The sequence below is a fragment of the Drosophila simulans genome, chromosome 3L, assembly GCF_016746395.2.
Source record: "Drosophila simulans strain w501 chromosome 3L, Prin_Dsim_3.1, whole genome shotgun sequence".
Taxonomy (NCBI): Eukaryota; Metazoa; Arthropoda; class Insecta; order Diptera; family Drosophilidae; genus Drosophila; species Drosophila simulans.
In genome coordinates this window covers 16,956,436-16,974,920 of record NC_052522.2, presented here as the reverse complement: position 1 = coordinate 16,974,920, position 18,485 = coordinate 16,956,436, and the positions used below count along the sequence as shown (strand labels likewise).

The following is an 18,485-nucleotide window of genomic DNA, read 5'->3' as shown; positions in this document are numbered from 1 at the left end:
CACATCTAGTTATTTTATTTGAATCCATTCCCTTAATCTTTATACCTTATCGCGTACCCAAAAACATTACACGTAAACAATTTGAAAGTACTATTATTTACGTATTTATTGTAAAATATAGTGTGTATGTAAATGCTCGTCCTTGTGTGCACTCAAATCCTTCATGTCGTTTTTCGCTTTTCTAAACCATTCTGCCGAGTGGAATTGTTGTTTAAGTTTGCCATTTTTCAACAACTCATCAATCTGTTCGATCCGCTATGCCATAGTTTGCCTGCTCGACTCAGTTCCAGCTCCGCCCTGCCAGCTCCTCCTTCGTCCTTCATCCTTCGTCCTGCTGCTGCCGGTTAACGTTTCTAACTTATGCGAGGCACGCACTCTCACCGCAAATGCAGCAGCATCAGTCTTCGTCTGCACGGCGAACACATACACCGATATGCACTGAAATTAAAATTAATTTATTAATAAATAAATATATATATGGCATATTTACATATTTATTATAGATAATATAGTTCATCCATATTATATATAAATGTAATTTGAATTACATGCAATATATGAAGTAGTAATAAAATTCAAGTTGTTTTCATATTTTGTTGGACGTATAAGCAACAGGAAAAAGGTAACCGATTTTTTCCAGTGCATGAACAAATATGGCTGGCTGATTTGAAGCGAAAGAAGCCGCTGATGGGCCTCGAAGTGGCAGGAAAATCCAAACCGCCTGTCGCCAATGACGCTAAACTTTTTTATTATGTATTTGGCGCTTTTATTATTCATCTATCATCGCTGTTATAGTTTAATAGAAAGTTTAAAAGTCATCATCGTGGCATCGGCATTGCCAATGACTTGCCAAACACCCCGTGCGCCATATGCCCGCCTCCACGCCGAAACTTCAGTTTCCGGATATTTCTCCGACTCCAACTCCAACTCCAAATCGTCCCCGCATGATTTTCCCCACATGATGCTGGCCAAAAGGCATTTGGCGGGTCCTGGCCTTCAGCCAGCTCAGGCGGCCGATAAACAATTAAATTTATGCAGCGAGCGTTTCATTAGCATTCGAGCATCCTTGTTTAGTTTGGCAGTTCTTTTGGGCCGAGCCGTTAGTGTTAATTAACTTGGCGCACATTCAAGTGGCCAAAACAAACGAAATGGGTATCCCCCGCTGCACTTTGAACTTTCTTTGGCAAGATGGCATTGTGTATACAAGTGCATATATGTACATGTCTGATGTTTTCGCAGATACATATGTATAGATGGGGCTCAGTGTCGCATATTCAATAAAACTGCAAGTGGCCAAGAGACGTTAATAGGACCATGGGCTACGCATGCAAAAAGCCAGCAGAACCACAAAGTGTTTCTAATAAATTCTGCAGCAGCAACTACAACAAGTGTTTAAATTTATCGCATCTGCGATTTACTCCCCGTATGACTTTCCAACCCCCTTACCCCGCATTCACCACCAGTTTCCATCGGACTGAATAAACAATATTTTATATGAGCCAAGAGCTCGGGGTCCGCTCGTCCAAACTCGCTTAACCATTGCACTGCCCGTTGGCGCTAACTAAACGATGCCGAACATCGATTCCAGCACTTTTCGAGGTAAACGAATGGCGGATACCCTTCTCTGTTTAAATAAACTAAACAGATCTTATAAACTCATACGAAACTGGGAAGGATAGAATATACCTTTCCTTGGAAAATCTAAGTAGAAGTAAGAACTGTTTTAATTTTTTATATTCATTTAATGTTATTGGAATTAACATTTTAGCATTTTATAATTTCCTAACCCTTTTGATCACTTAAGTATCTAGTAAATTAAAATATGTAAAATTTGTAGAATCAGATCAGCCCCTATTCAAATTGATATGGCTCCCGCACAGCTGCCGGATTACAGGGTATGGAAACCACGAAGAGCAATTATGATATCGGGCATGATTTTGTGGGCAATTGGCTTTAATGGCTACCAGGGTAGTCGAAGCCAAGTGCTGTCGCCAACAGCAACAGCCAGCATTGGGCCTTGTGTGTGTTCCGGCCATTCGTTCCCGTTCCCGTTCCCGCTCCTCGCAAACACTAACCGCTGGTCTATATGTACGTGAGAAATTTATTTAAATGCTGCCAAAAGGCAACAGCAACACCAGGATCTGGGGCTCAGACTGTACAGGATATGGAACTGGAGCTGATGAGACCGCCGGAGTTGGACTCGCCAGCAAAGGAGTCGCTCGATTGTCCTCCGTTTTCGGCACTAAAGTGTCTCCATAGCTGTTTGTTATTAGCGGCGAACTGGGTCCTTGCCAGCAAGTTGGGCCTAGACTCGCCTCAGAGATGCCTATCAGGAACAGGAGGCATACGGAGAGAAAATAGCAGCAGAAGAAGCCATTAATTTTCATGTCCTTCGTGGGTGCATATTTACTGGCTCTGGCATAGGTAAATCATATCATGAACTGATTTAAAAGTGATATTAAGGTTTAATTAATGACGCAGATCTAATAATATATTGATGTACAATATATTGATGTTTATAAATATATAATATATATTTCTAAACAAGTTTATCTTATTGAAAGTATTTACTTTTATTACAACTTGTAACAAATCATGTAAGGTATGTACAATATTATTTAAGCTCTATATAGTTCCTTTAATAATGACTAAAGTTAATCGTTTGCAATATTATGACATTTTTTGCAGACAACTCGGCTTTCATTATTTTCCTCTGTGTACCCTCGAAGGACACCCATGTGGCCAGCATCCCCTCGATTTCCCATATCCTGTCGCTGCTCCTGATTTTTTTCCTTTTTGTTGGCGGCTGCAATTTATTTTTATATTGCCTTACATGATAATCGTTAGCATTAAAAATCGGCCGGCGTTGTCTGGCCGTCTGGCAGTTGCCTGCCTTTGCCAAAATGTCCTTGTTTGTATTTATTTATTATTCAAAGTGTTATCGCTGACAGAGCAGTGGTGGCGGTGGGGGCGGATCCGAGTCCGGATCCGGAGGCATGGCAGCCGAAAACCCAAAGGATTAGTTATGATAAATGTGTTTTATAAGCGTGGCACACACACCGTGGAATGGGCGAACTGAAAAGGCAAACACAACACAACCAAAGCTGGTCGTGTCCCATTTTAATGCACAGATAATGAGTTCCTTTGTTGGCAATATGTCAAATCGCTAGGCCAATATTTCAGACCCGAAAGGATTCGGTCTGGGATTGGGATTGGGATCAGAATACATTGTGCCGTTTGCCATTCGCCATTTACCATTTGCCGTTTAGCATTTTGGCGTTTTGTGTATGCGCGTTGAGTCGTGTTAATTGCGAGCCAGCTTATGCCAACTACTGGATGAGATTATTTGGGCAAGATTATATAAATCAGTGGCATCAATTCCGATCAGCTACGCAAGACAAGCCGCAAACGGAGGGGCTGGATAAAAGTGAGTGTGGCGATGCTCGAGAGGAGAAATCAATTAAAAACGCTTCAACTGCTCTGCTGGCCATTTTATCCTTGCTGCGGTTGCCACTCCTTCGGTTGCCATAAGGACGACTCGTCTGCTGGGAATATAGGCATATCGAAATAATCGATGCACATGCCACATTAACGTTGTGATTGCGGTTGATGTGCTCTAAATTAATTTACCACTTTTACGCACCATGATTGATTGCTCAGTATCTATATGTATATTTTTTTAAAAGCTTTAAAGTTTAAAGGTAAATAATATTTCGAATGCTAACAAGTAATATTCATATGGAAATCAATCTAGAATTCTTATATTGTTATTGAGTCTCCCATTTTTGTAACTTAGGACCTTATTCTTTTTTTTAATTAGTAAGAGTGTAGAATAACTTGATATGGCAGAATCTATTGCTGATTCGATTATGGCTCGATCTGCTTTTTGTTGCGATTCACAACTGCTGAGATGGGAAAAATGCAATTATGTAAGCATAATCGATTAACGCTTGGCATTGATGTAGCTGCTCCAGCTGCATCCTTCGTCCTTGCTCCTCCATTCTGATTGTCCCACTCCCTGGCATATCCTCGATTGTTTCTGCGACTTTCTGCGAAAACCGGTTGCTGCGCATGAGTAAATGGAATTGTGATAGCGATTGTGTTTATCAAGACGTACATAGGTGCTTATAAATTCGATTAAATTACATGCCACTCCCACCACTCGTGTAACCTTTCACGTAGCTGCTCTTCTCGTCGTAATTCCATTTTAATCGCGTGCCCCGAACGCGTGACTTGCGATGTGCCGGGGCTAATAAATATTTCACTTAGTCCACGATTTCACACGCCTACTTTTTTCTCTCTGCGGGCCACCTGTGAGTGAATTGTAACAAAACGTTTTCCCCATTTTTCCCGCCTCCTGCTGCTCGCACATTGTCAGCGCTTTGTGCTCTAAATGTGTGGAAAGGTGGGCGTGGCCGCAGTCCGTCGTCCTCCATCCGCCGTCCACAGTCTGTAGTCCGTATGCCAAACTCCCGAGTGCCGAAGTGCCAGGCTGCCGCCTGGGTGCCAGGGTGCCAAGTGCTGCCGGCGGCGTCTCTCAAAATGAGTTGACACTTTGCATGTCAGTGTAATTTTGAAATATTAATCATATGGCATGTGCAGCTCTGGTGACGATGACTGCCGCCGAACGGCAATGTTTGCTTGGCATGGCATGAGCATCGTGGCATCGGGGGGATCGGGGCATCGGAAGATCGGGTGAATGGGGGCTGGAAAAGGAGCTGGATCCGTTGGATGATGATGAGGCCGAAACTATTGTTTCTGCTCCATATTACGTTACGGCACACACCAACTCATGGCCCGACCAGAACCATAACAAAGGAGAGCACTGGCTGCATAATCAAATAGAAAATGTTCGAGCCAAGTGCACTGGGAGAAATCAGGTGCAACTTGGGTGAAAATGCATCATAATAGCATAACAGCATACCACTGTTACTAAAGTGAATCTCACTAATATAAAGTTTTATTTATTTTATTCAATGTTATGCACTTCTTGCATGTAATAAACTTGTCAAAGAAGCCCCATTTCTTTCAGTGCACGACCCTGCCTCGTAGAGGTGGCATAAAGCAATTAGTGTTGCATTTTATGGCCTTTAATGTGGTAATGGTTTCGGGTAATTAACAATTATGTCTAACTACAAATGCGACACGTTGCCGATTGCGTGCGTTGGCTGGCCTGGCTTCGTCCTTTCCGCTCCCCTGATGTCCTCGCTCGTCAGCCCACAATCTCAATCTCCTTGCAAGCTCGCCTGTTCGGGTTATTACAAATTTTGCATATTTCAAGTGGCTACCAAAACTTGCATCTACCCGGCTACGAAGAGCAACTTCATTTCCATTTTCCAGCTGTGAGAAGTAACTAAGTGGTTTGCTTATTGTTAGTTCGTTTGCCATATTAAAATTTCAGAAATTGCCGAGCTGCATACTTTTAATGGCCAGGAGCAACGGTATCCAAGGGATCCCTCCAGATTAATTACCCATGCAAAATTTTCCACTAGCGGATGAGAGTGAATTGGATCGGAGGGCGCAAGTCCTGGCCAGGATCCGGCTCTGAGTGCGGGTCCGGGTCCAAATATCCTAAATGGCATGCCCGGCGACCTAATGAGCCAAACTGCATCGAGCATAATAATGCACATTGTGTGTGGACTTCTGGCTTTATGAGTGCCGAATGATTTATAGTTCCATTTGGGCTTTGTTCTTCTCCTGCTTTAAGTTCGATATGAAAACGCACTTTGCGTGCGAGGAAAGTCTAGGTAGAAATTACCATATATAGCATGGAGTGCAAGATCGTGTTCAAATATAGAATGTTTGCTTATTGGCAGGGCGGAAACTACTTAAAAGCACCAATAGCTTTTGCAAGAGTAATCTCACCATAATTGAAAAAATGGCTCAATAACCTACGGAAATTGGACAAACATTTGAATACGAGAGATTCAGACCCAGACATGGTTAACAATGGCGCAAATATCCACCAACAGATTCATTTAAGCCACTGCTAACCGCGTATAGCGAGTTAACGTCCTGCTGCTGAAAATTTCATTTTAAGCGACTGCAAACGCTCTTTTGGCCATAATTAAAAAGCCCCAACATAATGAGCCCACGGCCCCCGACTGGCCAAAACCCCTGCCACAAGCAGACTTCCCCAATCCCCGCAGCGATGTGGGCAATGCTGGGGTTCCCGGGCCCACTGCAAAAGTCTATTAACGTACATGAAACTGTTAATTTCGCTGATGCAATTTCGGCTCAATTTATTGTGCACCCACAAAACACAATAAAAAAAAAAGTGAATGGGGCGAGCAAACGAGGAAAACGAGCCGAAATTGAAAAGGCAAAGTACATAACAACAAGCTGGCGGCCGACGCACGGCCCCCAAATGCCAATCCCAGGCGCGAAAATCAATATAAATATGCTCGGCACATGGCCATGGAGCCACCACTCCCCTTCTGGTCCCAAAAGCCCCTCCTTATCCCTACATCCCTGGCCCCCCTCCTCACCACCTCCCTCTCCGCAGAGTGTCTCTTCTGCTCCCCGAACACGACAATTTATGTGCATTTTGTATGCAGGCGGCTAAATAGACAAGGCTAGGCGACGTCCATACTCGCGTTCGCAGATACACTCGGCGAAAATGATGCATTTAACATTTAAATTTTCTAAACATAATCATTTCAAGTTCATAAACTAGTTTGTGTCAAGTAGAACAGACACTATTTGTCGTGTTAGTGAAATATGCATAAGTGCATACTCCTTATATCTTTTCTCGCAGTGTATGCGCACGCTTCTGGCTGGAGGGACGCAACATAATACAATGCCTGTGCCAAGGACACCGAGGAGCAAACACAAACGCACATATATGTATGCAACCCCAAAACCCGTAAACGCCCGCTCGCACGTAACGATAAAACTTGAAAATGCTGTTAGCTACGAAAATTTCCCGTTGAACTTTTTCGCCGGAGTCCGGGAGTAGGCCTAATTTGACGGCCGCCCAACGGACTTGCAGCGCCCCCGCGATCGGAAAAGCCCCTCTTCACACACACGAACACAGCCACACAGCGGAAATGCACGCACCATTGCATCAGTATCTGTGCGCATGCAATTGCAAATTTATGCACTGCGCTGTAAACAAGGCAAACATTTCCGCCGCCGAGTGTGCGAGTGCGAAATTCGAATGCGTCGCACAATTGTGAATTATTTACAGCATACTTTGGGCGAGTGGCGCGGTGACTTTGACTCGATTCCGTATCGTTTCGATTCGATTCGATTGGATACCATGTGAGTCTGGTCAGCGACAAACCTAATTACAGTAGCTGGCGCCCAAACCATTTCGATGGGAGGCCAAAGGACTCGCAGGACTCCGAACGCGGGCGCCTTTGTCGACTCGTTTAGCCGCGCAAATTGCTGTCCATTCAGTTAGCTTTTTAGAGTCCTTTGCCGCACGCACACCTCTGTGCGAATCGAACAGCCGGGCCACATAACTTTCGATCCCGCCGACGAGCTGACTTTTCAACTCCGGCTGGAAATGCTACTGCTCCTTTTCCCATTTCCCGTTTCCCCTTCCATTTCCCTGTGCCCACTGTCAAGTGGACAAGCGTCGATGGGAGGTCCTGTGGCCAAAAAAAGTGGCTAAAAACTGCCTGCTGCAAAATATTGTGCAATGCGCTGCCAAATAACAAAACAAAATCAAAGTTACCAGAAACTAGTGATGCCAACAGGCAGAATAAATATTTGAAAAGATCCAGATTCATTTTATCCAGAATATGGATAAAATGAAATATGGATCTTTGAAATACTTGCAAAATAATTTCACATTTTCTACTATGGCTTACTTATTAAATAAACATACAACTGTATTTAAGCTAACTAACTATCACAACTAATATCAAGCTTATGTATCTGTTTTAATTAGCAGTAGTTCCAAATTTTGAATATAAGTTGAATACAAGTCAAAAATGGCAGCACTAGTAAAAACATCAAGGAGTAGCGTCAAATTTTGAATACTGGGTAAAAATACGTAATATGTAGAGTATTTCCGTTAATAGAAAAGCAATATTATAATCTTACAATGATAACTCAAAATATTTTGATATATTAAGCTATGAAAATTTAACGCTTGTATTGGATATTCCTATTAAAAAAATGTGTGCTTTTCTAAATGCATTTCCCATCTCAAAAATAAAATAAACAAATAAGTGTCAAACTCTTTTCTCTACTAAATATTATTTCCGGAGGGAGAACTTGGCGTAATAGCCCATCACACCCCCGAGTTTCCCTTTTTGGCGGAGATCGAGTGTAAACAGCAACAGCGAAAAACCCTTAACGGCAAATGTCGAACCTCGACCCTCGACTGTCGAACGTTGGATGTTGGTAGCTGGTCGCTGGTAGTTGGTAGTTGGTGGCTGCAAGTTGCTGGTTTGGGCCTGCTTTTCGACGGGCCCAAATGCGTTTGTCTGTCGCTGTGTCTGCCGTGCCTGTTTTATTTTACTTTTGCATATTTTTTGGCGTGTTTCAACTATACTGCGGCGCTGTCTCTACATTTTTCAAGTTGTCTGCGTTTGACGTGCACGGATGGGCGCTCCACTGCGTCGGCGGCGGGCGAAAGGGGGTGGCAGAAGAGGGGTGGCAAGGACGGCGGCGGTTGGCGTAGTTACAGTTTTGCCCATCGAATGGTTTTCCCCGCGCTCCTTGGTGCGGTTGTGGTTCGTTGCTTGGTTATCGCCAGCGCCACTACTCACACAGCCGAAGACCACTGCCTGCACCACTACGAGTGCAGCGGCAACTGCAGATGCACTCGGAAAAATCGGATGGAGCTTTCGTTGATTGAGTATGTTTCGGTCTTGAGAACCTAAACTATGGTTTTTGAAGAGACAAATAAGGTTGTATCTACCTAATGCAACTTTGAAGTAAATACAAAAAATATTCTAAATGTATATCATTTCCTTTAATGACTAATATTTTATCTAGAAAATAATATAATATTTAATAACATAAATTATAAGACATACCAAATTTAATGTTTAATTTTCTTGCCTTTAACTGGAGTTTTACATATGAAATGTAGTTAAAAGAGTGCATTATGTGCCTATAATTTGTATAAAAGGTGAAATATTTGTTGACTTATGCTATGAAAATATCTCACTGTCAAATATTAATTGTTTAAATAAGAAAGCACTTGATTTTTGCAAGTGCGAACCAGCAGAAGCAGCAACAACTACTTGGGTGCTGTCGGTGAGCCTGTTTTTTAGTGCCTTCCGTAACCATTAAATTTTACGTTTTTATTAGCGCGCACACACACACAGACACACTTACACGGAGGAGGAAGAGGCCGAGAGTTGGCAGATAGGCCGTCCCCACCCACCGAACGCTACCACCCACTACCGCCCACTCCGCCAACCATTTTTGAATATTTCCGTTTTGGCTGGCAGTTTTCGGTTTTCGGCTTGTCTACAAAATGCAGTTTTGCATGCACTTTGGCCTCGGCGCAAAAAGTCAACCGAAAAGAGACAATAATAAGTGCAGAGCACAAAGAACGAACCCGAAAAAAAGGGAAAGAGCAGCACAAAACGTCGAAAAAGTAGAGCCAAGAACATGAAAACGGAAAATTGCATTGCGCTCAAAAGTATGCTATACTTTTTTCGCTTGCCTTATCAACGTCTCAAATCGGTTAGGGTTGATAGGAAAAGCGGAGGGGCGCAAGCGGGTTACTGGCAAAAGTTAGTCCAGATAGCGAAATGTTGTCGCCCAACAGGACCTGGACGTATTTTACGTATTTTAGTTGCCTGCAGCTCACGAAAAAAAAAGAAGAATACAATGCAGCCCAACGACTTTAAGACAGCTCGAGTTGCAGTCGTGGGCGGTTCCATGCGAGTTGTGGCCACTGAAATTGGTTGCATGTTTCAGGGGAACATACCTTTTCCACATGAGTGCTGTTGAAAACTGCTCAAACCCTTACAGACACCACCAATAAAGCTCAATCCCTTCAGGCCAAACAAGTTCGACCCAGCCTCGTCGAGCATGCAACTTGTTTGGCATCCACAACTTTTGGTTGCAGGGTGAACTGGCTGAAAGAAACTCTTATACTTTTGAGTAAAACTCAATTTCAATCTGTTTAAATAGCTTATTAAAATCAGAGCAATTTAAACTGTATAATAATACTGCATTATAATAATTAATAGTGGAATTTGAAAACTGAATTATTAGGAGCTTATAATGCGTCACACCTTAAAAATTATATTATTATAAATAAATTCATATGGCCAATTTCATACGTGAGTTTGTTTTATATTTTTAAACACAACCATCAAATATTAAGAACTTAACAATCAAGTATAATCACAGCCAAATGCCACATAAGAGGCTTGTTAAAATCGTCCTTTATTTTGCATTACTCCGAACTAAGTAGACTAATTGTATGGATCAACCTTTCGGAACATAAGTACCAAAATTACCCGAAACGAAAATTCAAGCCCAGTCGGACTCATCCCCTACCGGCCAGGAACCATACACCGCAAAAAAGGAAGAACCCAAGGACACAGGACATAATGGAGCTGTGGCAGAAGTTACGAATGCAGTTTAATGACTTCTTCCACGCGAACTACCCGTACATAGCGCTCTACAGCGGACTGGGCGTGGCAGTAACAGCCTACTTGCACTACCAGTGGAGCGTGCACCACTACGACCTCATGTACTGGAAGCGTTTGGCGGAGGTCTTCTCGCAGGACATCGACTGCATCCAGCTGGCCATACTGCTGTTGATCTTCGCGATCAACGCCATTTTCGTATTCATCATCCTGAGCGTGTATATGCGCCCAGCCCTCGACAATGGCAGTGATATGTCCTTGGTGGAGATCAAGGATCGCTATGCCCGGTTCATCCTGCTCCGCCTAATAGCCCGTCTCGATCGCATACAGTCGAAGATCTCGGCGAAGCGTAAGAGCCTCACCTTCCAGCACTATGTGAGGGCACACACGAACATGGTGAAGGCGGTTGCCGTGTTCCGCAAGGATGCGCGCAAGCTAATCCTGCCGAATGAGAGCGAGATCCTGATGCCCATCGAGGACATCTACGGCGTGGCCGATGACGAAGAACGACTGCTTCGGCGATCGGGCTACTACAAGCTGATCATCGACACCACCGACGAGACGGTCAAGTCTCTGTTCAACGCCAAGCTGGAGGAGATCCTGTTCCCAACCAGCTAGACGACTCGGCGGTCCCGATTGAAACTTTGAGTAAACTGCAGTCCACCACTAATTGCCTTTATCTACTCCGGCAGAAACACAGCTCCGAGGGCCCCATCTTAAAGCCGTTTTATTGTTTCAATTGTTTGGCTTGCCAGCTTTTTATGGCCGCATTGTGCGCCGGGCCAACAATAACAGGCCAGTCGGAGACTGTCAGCCGTCCCCAACCCCCAATAACAATAATGGCAAAAGAAACAGCAGCAGAAACAGAAGCAGAAGCAGTTGCAGAACCCGACCAGAACTAGAAACAAAACTCCAACCAGGAACAGAGACTAAACGAAAATGCCAGCCCATGTCTGCACAGCTCAAAACAATATCTAATGTTGTCTACGGCAAAATATTTTGCAAGCGTCTTTTTGTTTTGCCCGATTTCTGTGTCCTTCAGGCCTTTGTGTCTCGACTTTTCTTTAAAATTAGCTAAAAGGTTGTGTAAATTTAACTGAAAGTGGGATAGCAGTGAAAGAAAAGTGATGCAGCAGGGTATAAAGGATTCTTGGAATGCATCGTGGGTACGAAAAACAACAAGGACAATTGGGAAATATAACTAAATTTTCTTAAGAGACGATATCTAACTAAATTACATTTTCGAACGTTATGAAGTAGACTAGAGTCCACAGTCATTACAGATTTAAACTAGAAAGAGGGAAAGAACCTTATGGGAGGAGCGGAAAATTTGCATATCAATAAAAATGGAAAATAATAAATTAAATTCAAAATTATATGGGCATTGCAAAATCTGAAATAAAGGTGCAAAGATTTAAAGTGTGAAATCTGATAATAGTACCTGAAGTAGTTGTATTTCTTGCTCGAAATCGTTAATTATATTTTCAGTTATAATACGTTTTTGTAAAGATTGTTGTACCACTTGCCTTGCCATTCAAATCATCCCGCAGTTAACCATTTAAAACGCCCATCCTTTCACTTGGTACAACTCGATTTTCGCAGCTGCTGCTGTTGCTCACAAAATACACCTCATATCCTTGCCAAGGACTTCAAAGCAGCGCACGCTTCGCTGCGCGGGAAAAAGTAGGCAACAAAAGCCTTGATAATGAAAAGCGGCAAAAAAACACGCACTTTTAACTTCACTTTTGGCAGCTAATGCGCGAATGGCCAAAAAGTGACAGCCTAATTTCGGTTAACGTGCCGTGTCCTTTGCTTTTGGCCATAAATCCGCGCAGCACGTGTGTGTGGCAAACTGCATTACTTCATTCGCAGTGCGCACTTCTTTTTCACCATTTTTTTTGCTCTTCCTTTTTTAATGATGGCAGCGGGTGGGCGGCTCACCTCCCGGCGAAAAAGACATTAAGTAGATTATGGTCTGATTGCATATTTGCGGATATGCGCGCCATAAACACGTTCAGACGTGCTGCAACCGCAACAACGGCGAATGGTGGAAAACACGGCAGCGCAACAGCCGAAAGCCAACGCGAAAAAAGTCGCCTGGCTGTAACAAAACAAAAATCCAAAGTAAAAAACAAAAAAAAAACACAAAAAAAAAACTAAACAAGAGCATTAAGAGCGGGGTCCAAAGAGAAAAGAATCGCGAACAAAACATGAAAACGTACGCGCATCTAACCGCAGACTAAATGACGCCTCGCCACGCCTCCCGCCCCGCAAAACAAATACTGCCCTTTCTACTCGGCTACACAGGAAATAAATTTGTGTACCTAATGACACATTCAAAACAAATTTTGAGGTTATACACTTAACAACTCTAACGGTCGATATTTTATATATCGATATTTATATGTCGATATTTAGATATTTGTATGAAGATAAATTTGATCATTATAACTCGAAGCTAAAAATGTTAACGGTAATTTAATAGAAAACAATCCAGAAATATTTAAAAAAAATCAAAAAAATATTAAACCAACTGACTTTTTACATATATTTTAATTTTAACAAGTATTTATATATTAATTTATGGTAATGAAGCAGCTAACTATAACTTATGCCGAAGCCTATGGAATTTTCCGCCTTCAAGCATAGTTAAGCACTAAATCGATAATATTATTTTAAAAATTGTTAATAATTTGTATATAACGTAGATTTTTCGCCGTGCTCCCATCTGCAGCTTGCTCTTTGCCAACGCGGAAAGTAACAACAAAGGCAACTCAGCGTTTGCTTGTGTGACTGTATTTGTGTGTCTGCCGGAAGCAGAGAAATTTTCCGAAAACACATGTAGCTTCCCCGTGAGTCCGAGTTTGTCTTTGTGTGTGTGTGTGTGTGTGTGTCATAAGCCCAAATAGCAGCTATTACTTTATCGCCGAGGCAGCACCGCAAAATGGCTGTCTATTGCAGCTAAATGCTGCCAGCGGCTTTGCTTTGCATGTGTGGGTGGTTGTGTGGGTGTGGGTGGGTGGTGTGTGGGTTCGGTGGAGCAAGTGGGTTGTTAATTCGTTCAGGTGGAAAGAGAAACGACCCGCAAGCAATAAACAAATAATCATAAATAATGTTGCCTTTTTAACATCGACTCTAAATTAGCTATTAATTGCACCACCGTCACCACTGATTCCCCGCCCGCATTGTGGGTCAGCCCCCACGATGAACCCGCACCACCCACACCACCCACTTGGCCGGGTGGCTTGGGGGTCATTCCAATCACAGCTGGTTCAATTAGGCTTACGCCTTTGTATGCTAATGCTGAGCCATATTTGCATACTGCTATTCCGCATTTCGCCAAAGTGCGAACTATGGGTAGGATTCGAAAAAGGAACTAACTAAATACGGTTAGTTCTACTTATTACCAAATATATTATTATTAACTTGAATCGAGCAGTGGCTGTTAAAGTTAAAAAGGAACTTTCATTCGAGTGCTGAATATAAAATCAAATTTAATATTTACAACTACTATGCTGGCTAATAAATAAGTAATGTTACGCAAACGGCTCATCAAAACCAATTTTAATTAGGAGCGGCAAACTAAAGCCCAATATTGCCGCAACTAAACAAATATTAAAGCCAACCAGGCTGTGCGGCTTTAAGGATCTGCCAATGCAGGACGATGCGCCCACTGTGCCTGGCGAGGGGCACTTTAAATTTGATTTGATATGATTGCCATGCAGAGGATAATTTCACAGCATGAGTTACAGGACGGATGGCAGGGGAGTGGGTAGCATATGCACACGGACTTCAATCAGCTATGTAAAATCTATGTAAAATATTTATATTGCACTGATGCATCCTGGGGGAGCCGGGCTGATCTGGCTGCGTGCGTCCTAGTCGTAATCAGGAGCACGGCATGGCCTCAAGGATCTCAAGGAGTGGCTGCCTGGCTGCCTGCCTGCACGGCATTTGCATAAACATTGCACATACATGCCGGCCAGAACGGAACCGAACAGATGAGATGCATTCCGGTCCGCCTCGCACCGCACCGCCCCGTTCTACCACGCCCCCTCTTGCACGCCACTTGTTATGACATTTTGATTATTTATTTAGACAAAAGAGTTGCTTCGGTTGAGTCCAGTGCAGGTCCAGGTTGCTGCGGTGCGGCTCGGAATACGGACTTCGCCAGAGTGGCCAATGCAAATAGTTTGTTTTGGAAGAAAACCCCTGGAATTATTATCAAATAAATAAGTGCTCGAGTAAACAAACAGAAGGCCGGACGAAGCCGATCCGGGAAAGTTTCAAGTGTTCTCTGCTGTTTCTGTTTGGCAGCCAGCAAGCTGATAGCTCATGTGCGTCCTTTTTAAAGCAAATCTATGGCTGGCAACTTTGTCTGGAGCCGCCTTTGAGTTCGACGGCCATTGGCCACAAGGAGACAGCACAGCATAAGTAAATGTTGGCAAATAAATATGCATGGCCGAATGGCGAGATGGCCAAAAAGATGGTGTTCGGCTGCCTGCATTTTTCATGGCTCTCGGTGCGTTTCTACGCATTTATTGGGCAGCCCAATTGCGGCCAGCATAAATCACTTAAAATTTGTGCCAAACAAATACGGCAAAAGCCACACAGGATGCTGGATTTTCATGGCAAAAGTCAGAGGCAAAAATGCTTATGCCAGCTAAACAAGTTTAAATATTTATGCAAATCAACTGCAAGTGAAACATTTTTCAACTTTAATAGCCACAAATGCCTTAAATGCTCGGCGCAGACCGTTTCAAATTGAAGGCAACCTTAAATAATTGAGGCTATCAAGAGGACGAAAAATTGTCCGAAATGGCAACAAGCAAAGCAATTTGTTGGTAATAGCTAGTGTGCAGAATGCAGTAAAAGGTTTATGATTTGAACTTAAATTAAGCTAGATTAAGTTTGTGTCCCTGTAGGCAGTTTGATTTATTACGGAATTAAGTCGTTCATTAAATCAAACTTGACAAAAAACTACACCATTCTGTTCGGTGATTAAGAGCAGCCATTTTACAGCAACTAACTAATAAATTCGGGCCAAAAGTAAGGAGTTGGGACTATAATTTGCTTATCCCAAGTGGGAACTGCAGTCGCAGTGGTAAAACTATAAGAATATAAAAAACGAACTTACAAATGAAGCCAGACGAATGTGCCGGAAAATCCAGCAGACACAAGAGTTTGATTTAAAAAGTAGTTTATGTGTGCACGAATAAAACGTGGATTAAGACCCCAACCCCCTCGTTCCCAGTTTTGGGTAGTCAAACGACAGAGGAGGGCCTCGAGGCGCATATGCAAAATGAAAACTTTGCTGCTGCCGCAGGCCACTCAGCCAACTGCAGATGTGAGTCCAATGTGTCGTATGCGCAACGTGGAACTTGCCCAGCCGTAAATGGATGCGTCTTAGCAGCAGGCGTGAGTGCCACTTCCACACACACACACACACACTCACAGAGGCACTGAGGCACACAGACACGCAGGGGGAGAAACGCTCAAACAAAACATGATAACAATTAAAACTTTGTACACTTGGCGTATTTACATTATTCATTTCGGTGTTGGATTCTCTTGTCACATTTCGTGCCACTTCTCCTGCACTCATTTTTTACGCTGCTCCTTTTGTTGCAAGCAGACATTCATCTACAGACATGCATCTCCATGTGTCCACGAATCCAGAGCAAACAGTGATGGGCATAAGTTTTATTAGCTCCACAGAACTCAACAAATTATACAAATAGCATTAGTGATAGCAAATCTAAAGGAAAGACACATCATATGGCAAATTTGGTAGCAAACTTAATAGAAATTAAATAGCTTAGTTAAATATCGTTAATATCGATATAAAAAAAATATAAATATATATATTAATATATATATATAAATAAAAAAATAAAAAATCGTTAACAAATCGTTTGTGACCTTTTAATTATTATTTTATTTCATCATATTGCTAATCGTTTCTTCAATTAGAATTGATTTCTTTAGCTTAATTTTTAGACTTTATGCCAAAAAATCGAATTCTGGACCACTTTGCTCTAATAACATGGACTACAACCGGTATGAACGGATCACTGGACATAACCAACTATACGAGCGCACAAGCCGGCAAGAATTTACAAAGTACTGGGAAAAATACGAACTGCAACTGATCCATATCATCGACTTAAATCATTTAGAAGCGACGCGAAACAAGCTCAGATTTCATATAGAACAGGACCTTAAATTTAGCAGTCATTAAAAATAGAAGTAGTCATGGAAATAGACCAAACGAAAAAGTCCCAACTACCAATGAAAACTAAGGAATTATTCCAAAACCAATGAATAAGCTTTTCCCCTTCATCAGTCACATGCCGAACAACACTTTGTTTCGAAAATTGTAAAATAAGATTCGCTGGCCTTATTTCATTTTTGTCTTTTTTTCTGTAAAAACGCCCGCTGGCGAAAATTGTGGCGGAGGACGAGGGGGGGAATTGGGACAGGGACAGGAACAGGGGGAGTGGACGTTAAGTACTTAATGACATTTTAAAATAAATGTTAAATTTATGACAAAACGTAATTACCGCCCAGAAGGAGGCGTGGACAGCAACAGCTACAGGTTCGTACGCGGCGCATGAAATATGAAACCATAATTACTTTAATTAAGCAAATATTTTGCGCCCGCAATTCTTTTCATTATCTGAGCGCAGAGGGGGGGAGGAGGGCGGCATTGATTGAGAGTATTTATTAAATGGCTATTATTGTTCGCACATCGCACGGCAATAAATTGATGCATTTTAATTATCGCTTAAAAGGCCGGCATTCCACGATTCCTTCGTGACACTTCGAAATCGATAAAAGAAAAGAATCAATCAGATGTGTATTTATCAGAAAAATCTTCGGTTTTAAGCTTCGTAATATAGTTTAGGCATTCAACTCGGCTATTTATTTTGATCAAAAATATATGTACAATGTACATACAATGTACGCTTCAATCTACCTACTTTTTAACAGATCTAGCTTTTACTTTTTAACACTGGCTTTTGTTACAGAAAAAACACAGATGGTTGAGAAATCCTAAACACGATCGTTCGTCAATCATTTTACTTGTAACTTGATCTATTGAGCTAAAACAAAGTAACAAACTCGAGCTTGGCAGCCACAAAAGCTTGAGTTTCTTGGGGACTTTCTTAACTTTACTTACTTCTTAGTTCATTTGAGGTTCTTCGATTTCGTTCGAAAAATGGTATATTAATAGCAATATTAAAACGGCTAAAACGATGAAAGCGTTAACTGAAAATATTAATATCTTGCTGTTCGCGTATGTCATCATCTTGCACTTTTAATTTAATTGCGGAGAACGCAGCACGTCGTTCCGTTTCAAGATCACGGAAACAAATGATCGCGTTGCAAGACCGAGCTTTCCAGTGGAAATTGTTCACATTACGTGGGAGAGAGAGAGGGAGAGAGAAAGGGAGAGAGAAAAATAGTGGGACCGTATAATTCGAAAGTGTTTTCCCTGCAATAAAATAGGGAGGGAAACTAGCAGTGTCTGTTATTGTCCAATGTAAAGTCACAATATTATAAATATTTTTTAAAAAGTATATTTGGTTAAGTTATTTCGTATATTTAAAAGGGCAATAAATTAAGAAAAATATATTTTAGTGGGTAGAGAACAGCACTGCTGTCCCATTAACAAATTTTCCCATTAAAACTGATATTTTTATGAACACAGCTGTATATATGTACATATTCGCCTCAAAGTAAGAAACAAATAACTATTAAGTATTAAATAAGAAACTGGGCAAATAAACAAAAGAAATATTCAGTTTAAGCTATGTATGTTACTTGTTAAATTTTATCGAGGCTACAGAAGAGCACGAAAAGAAATGCGATAATCTATCTGAAATCGGATTAGACTGTATTTATAGAATGCAT

At 42.0% G+C, this 18,485-nt stretch overlaps 1 protein-coding gene and 1 long non-coding RNA gene across 2 annotated transcripts; one reads left to right on the top strand and one right to left on the bottom strand.

Moving 5' to 3' along the window:
* Nucleotides 1–80: 80 nt before the first annotated feature.
* LOC120284744 lies at nt 81–18,033 on the bottom strand. The gene is made up of 2 exons (XR_005543956.2): nt 17,752–18,033; nt 81–438 (listed from the first exon to the last, which is right to left on the bottom strand). It is a non-coding gene; the product is annotated as an uncharacterized LOC120284744 (long non-coding RNA).
* LOC27206217 lies at nt 10,366–11,995 on the top strand. The gene has a single exon (XM_016169350.3). The coding sequence runs from the start codon at nt 10,530–10,532 to the stop codon at nt 11,184–11,186; it is 657 nt and encodes a 218-aa protein (XP_016032278.1). The 5' UTR covers nt 10,366–10,529; the 3' UTR covers nt 11,187–11,995.
* Nucleotides 18,034–18,485: the final 452 nt, after the last annotated feature.

Excerpts from the sequence above, each read along its gene's own strand:
- LOC27206217 (XM_016169350.3), top strand. The coding sequence starts at position 10,530 with ATGGAGCTGTGGCAGAAGTTACGAATGCAGTTTAATGACTTCTTCCAC.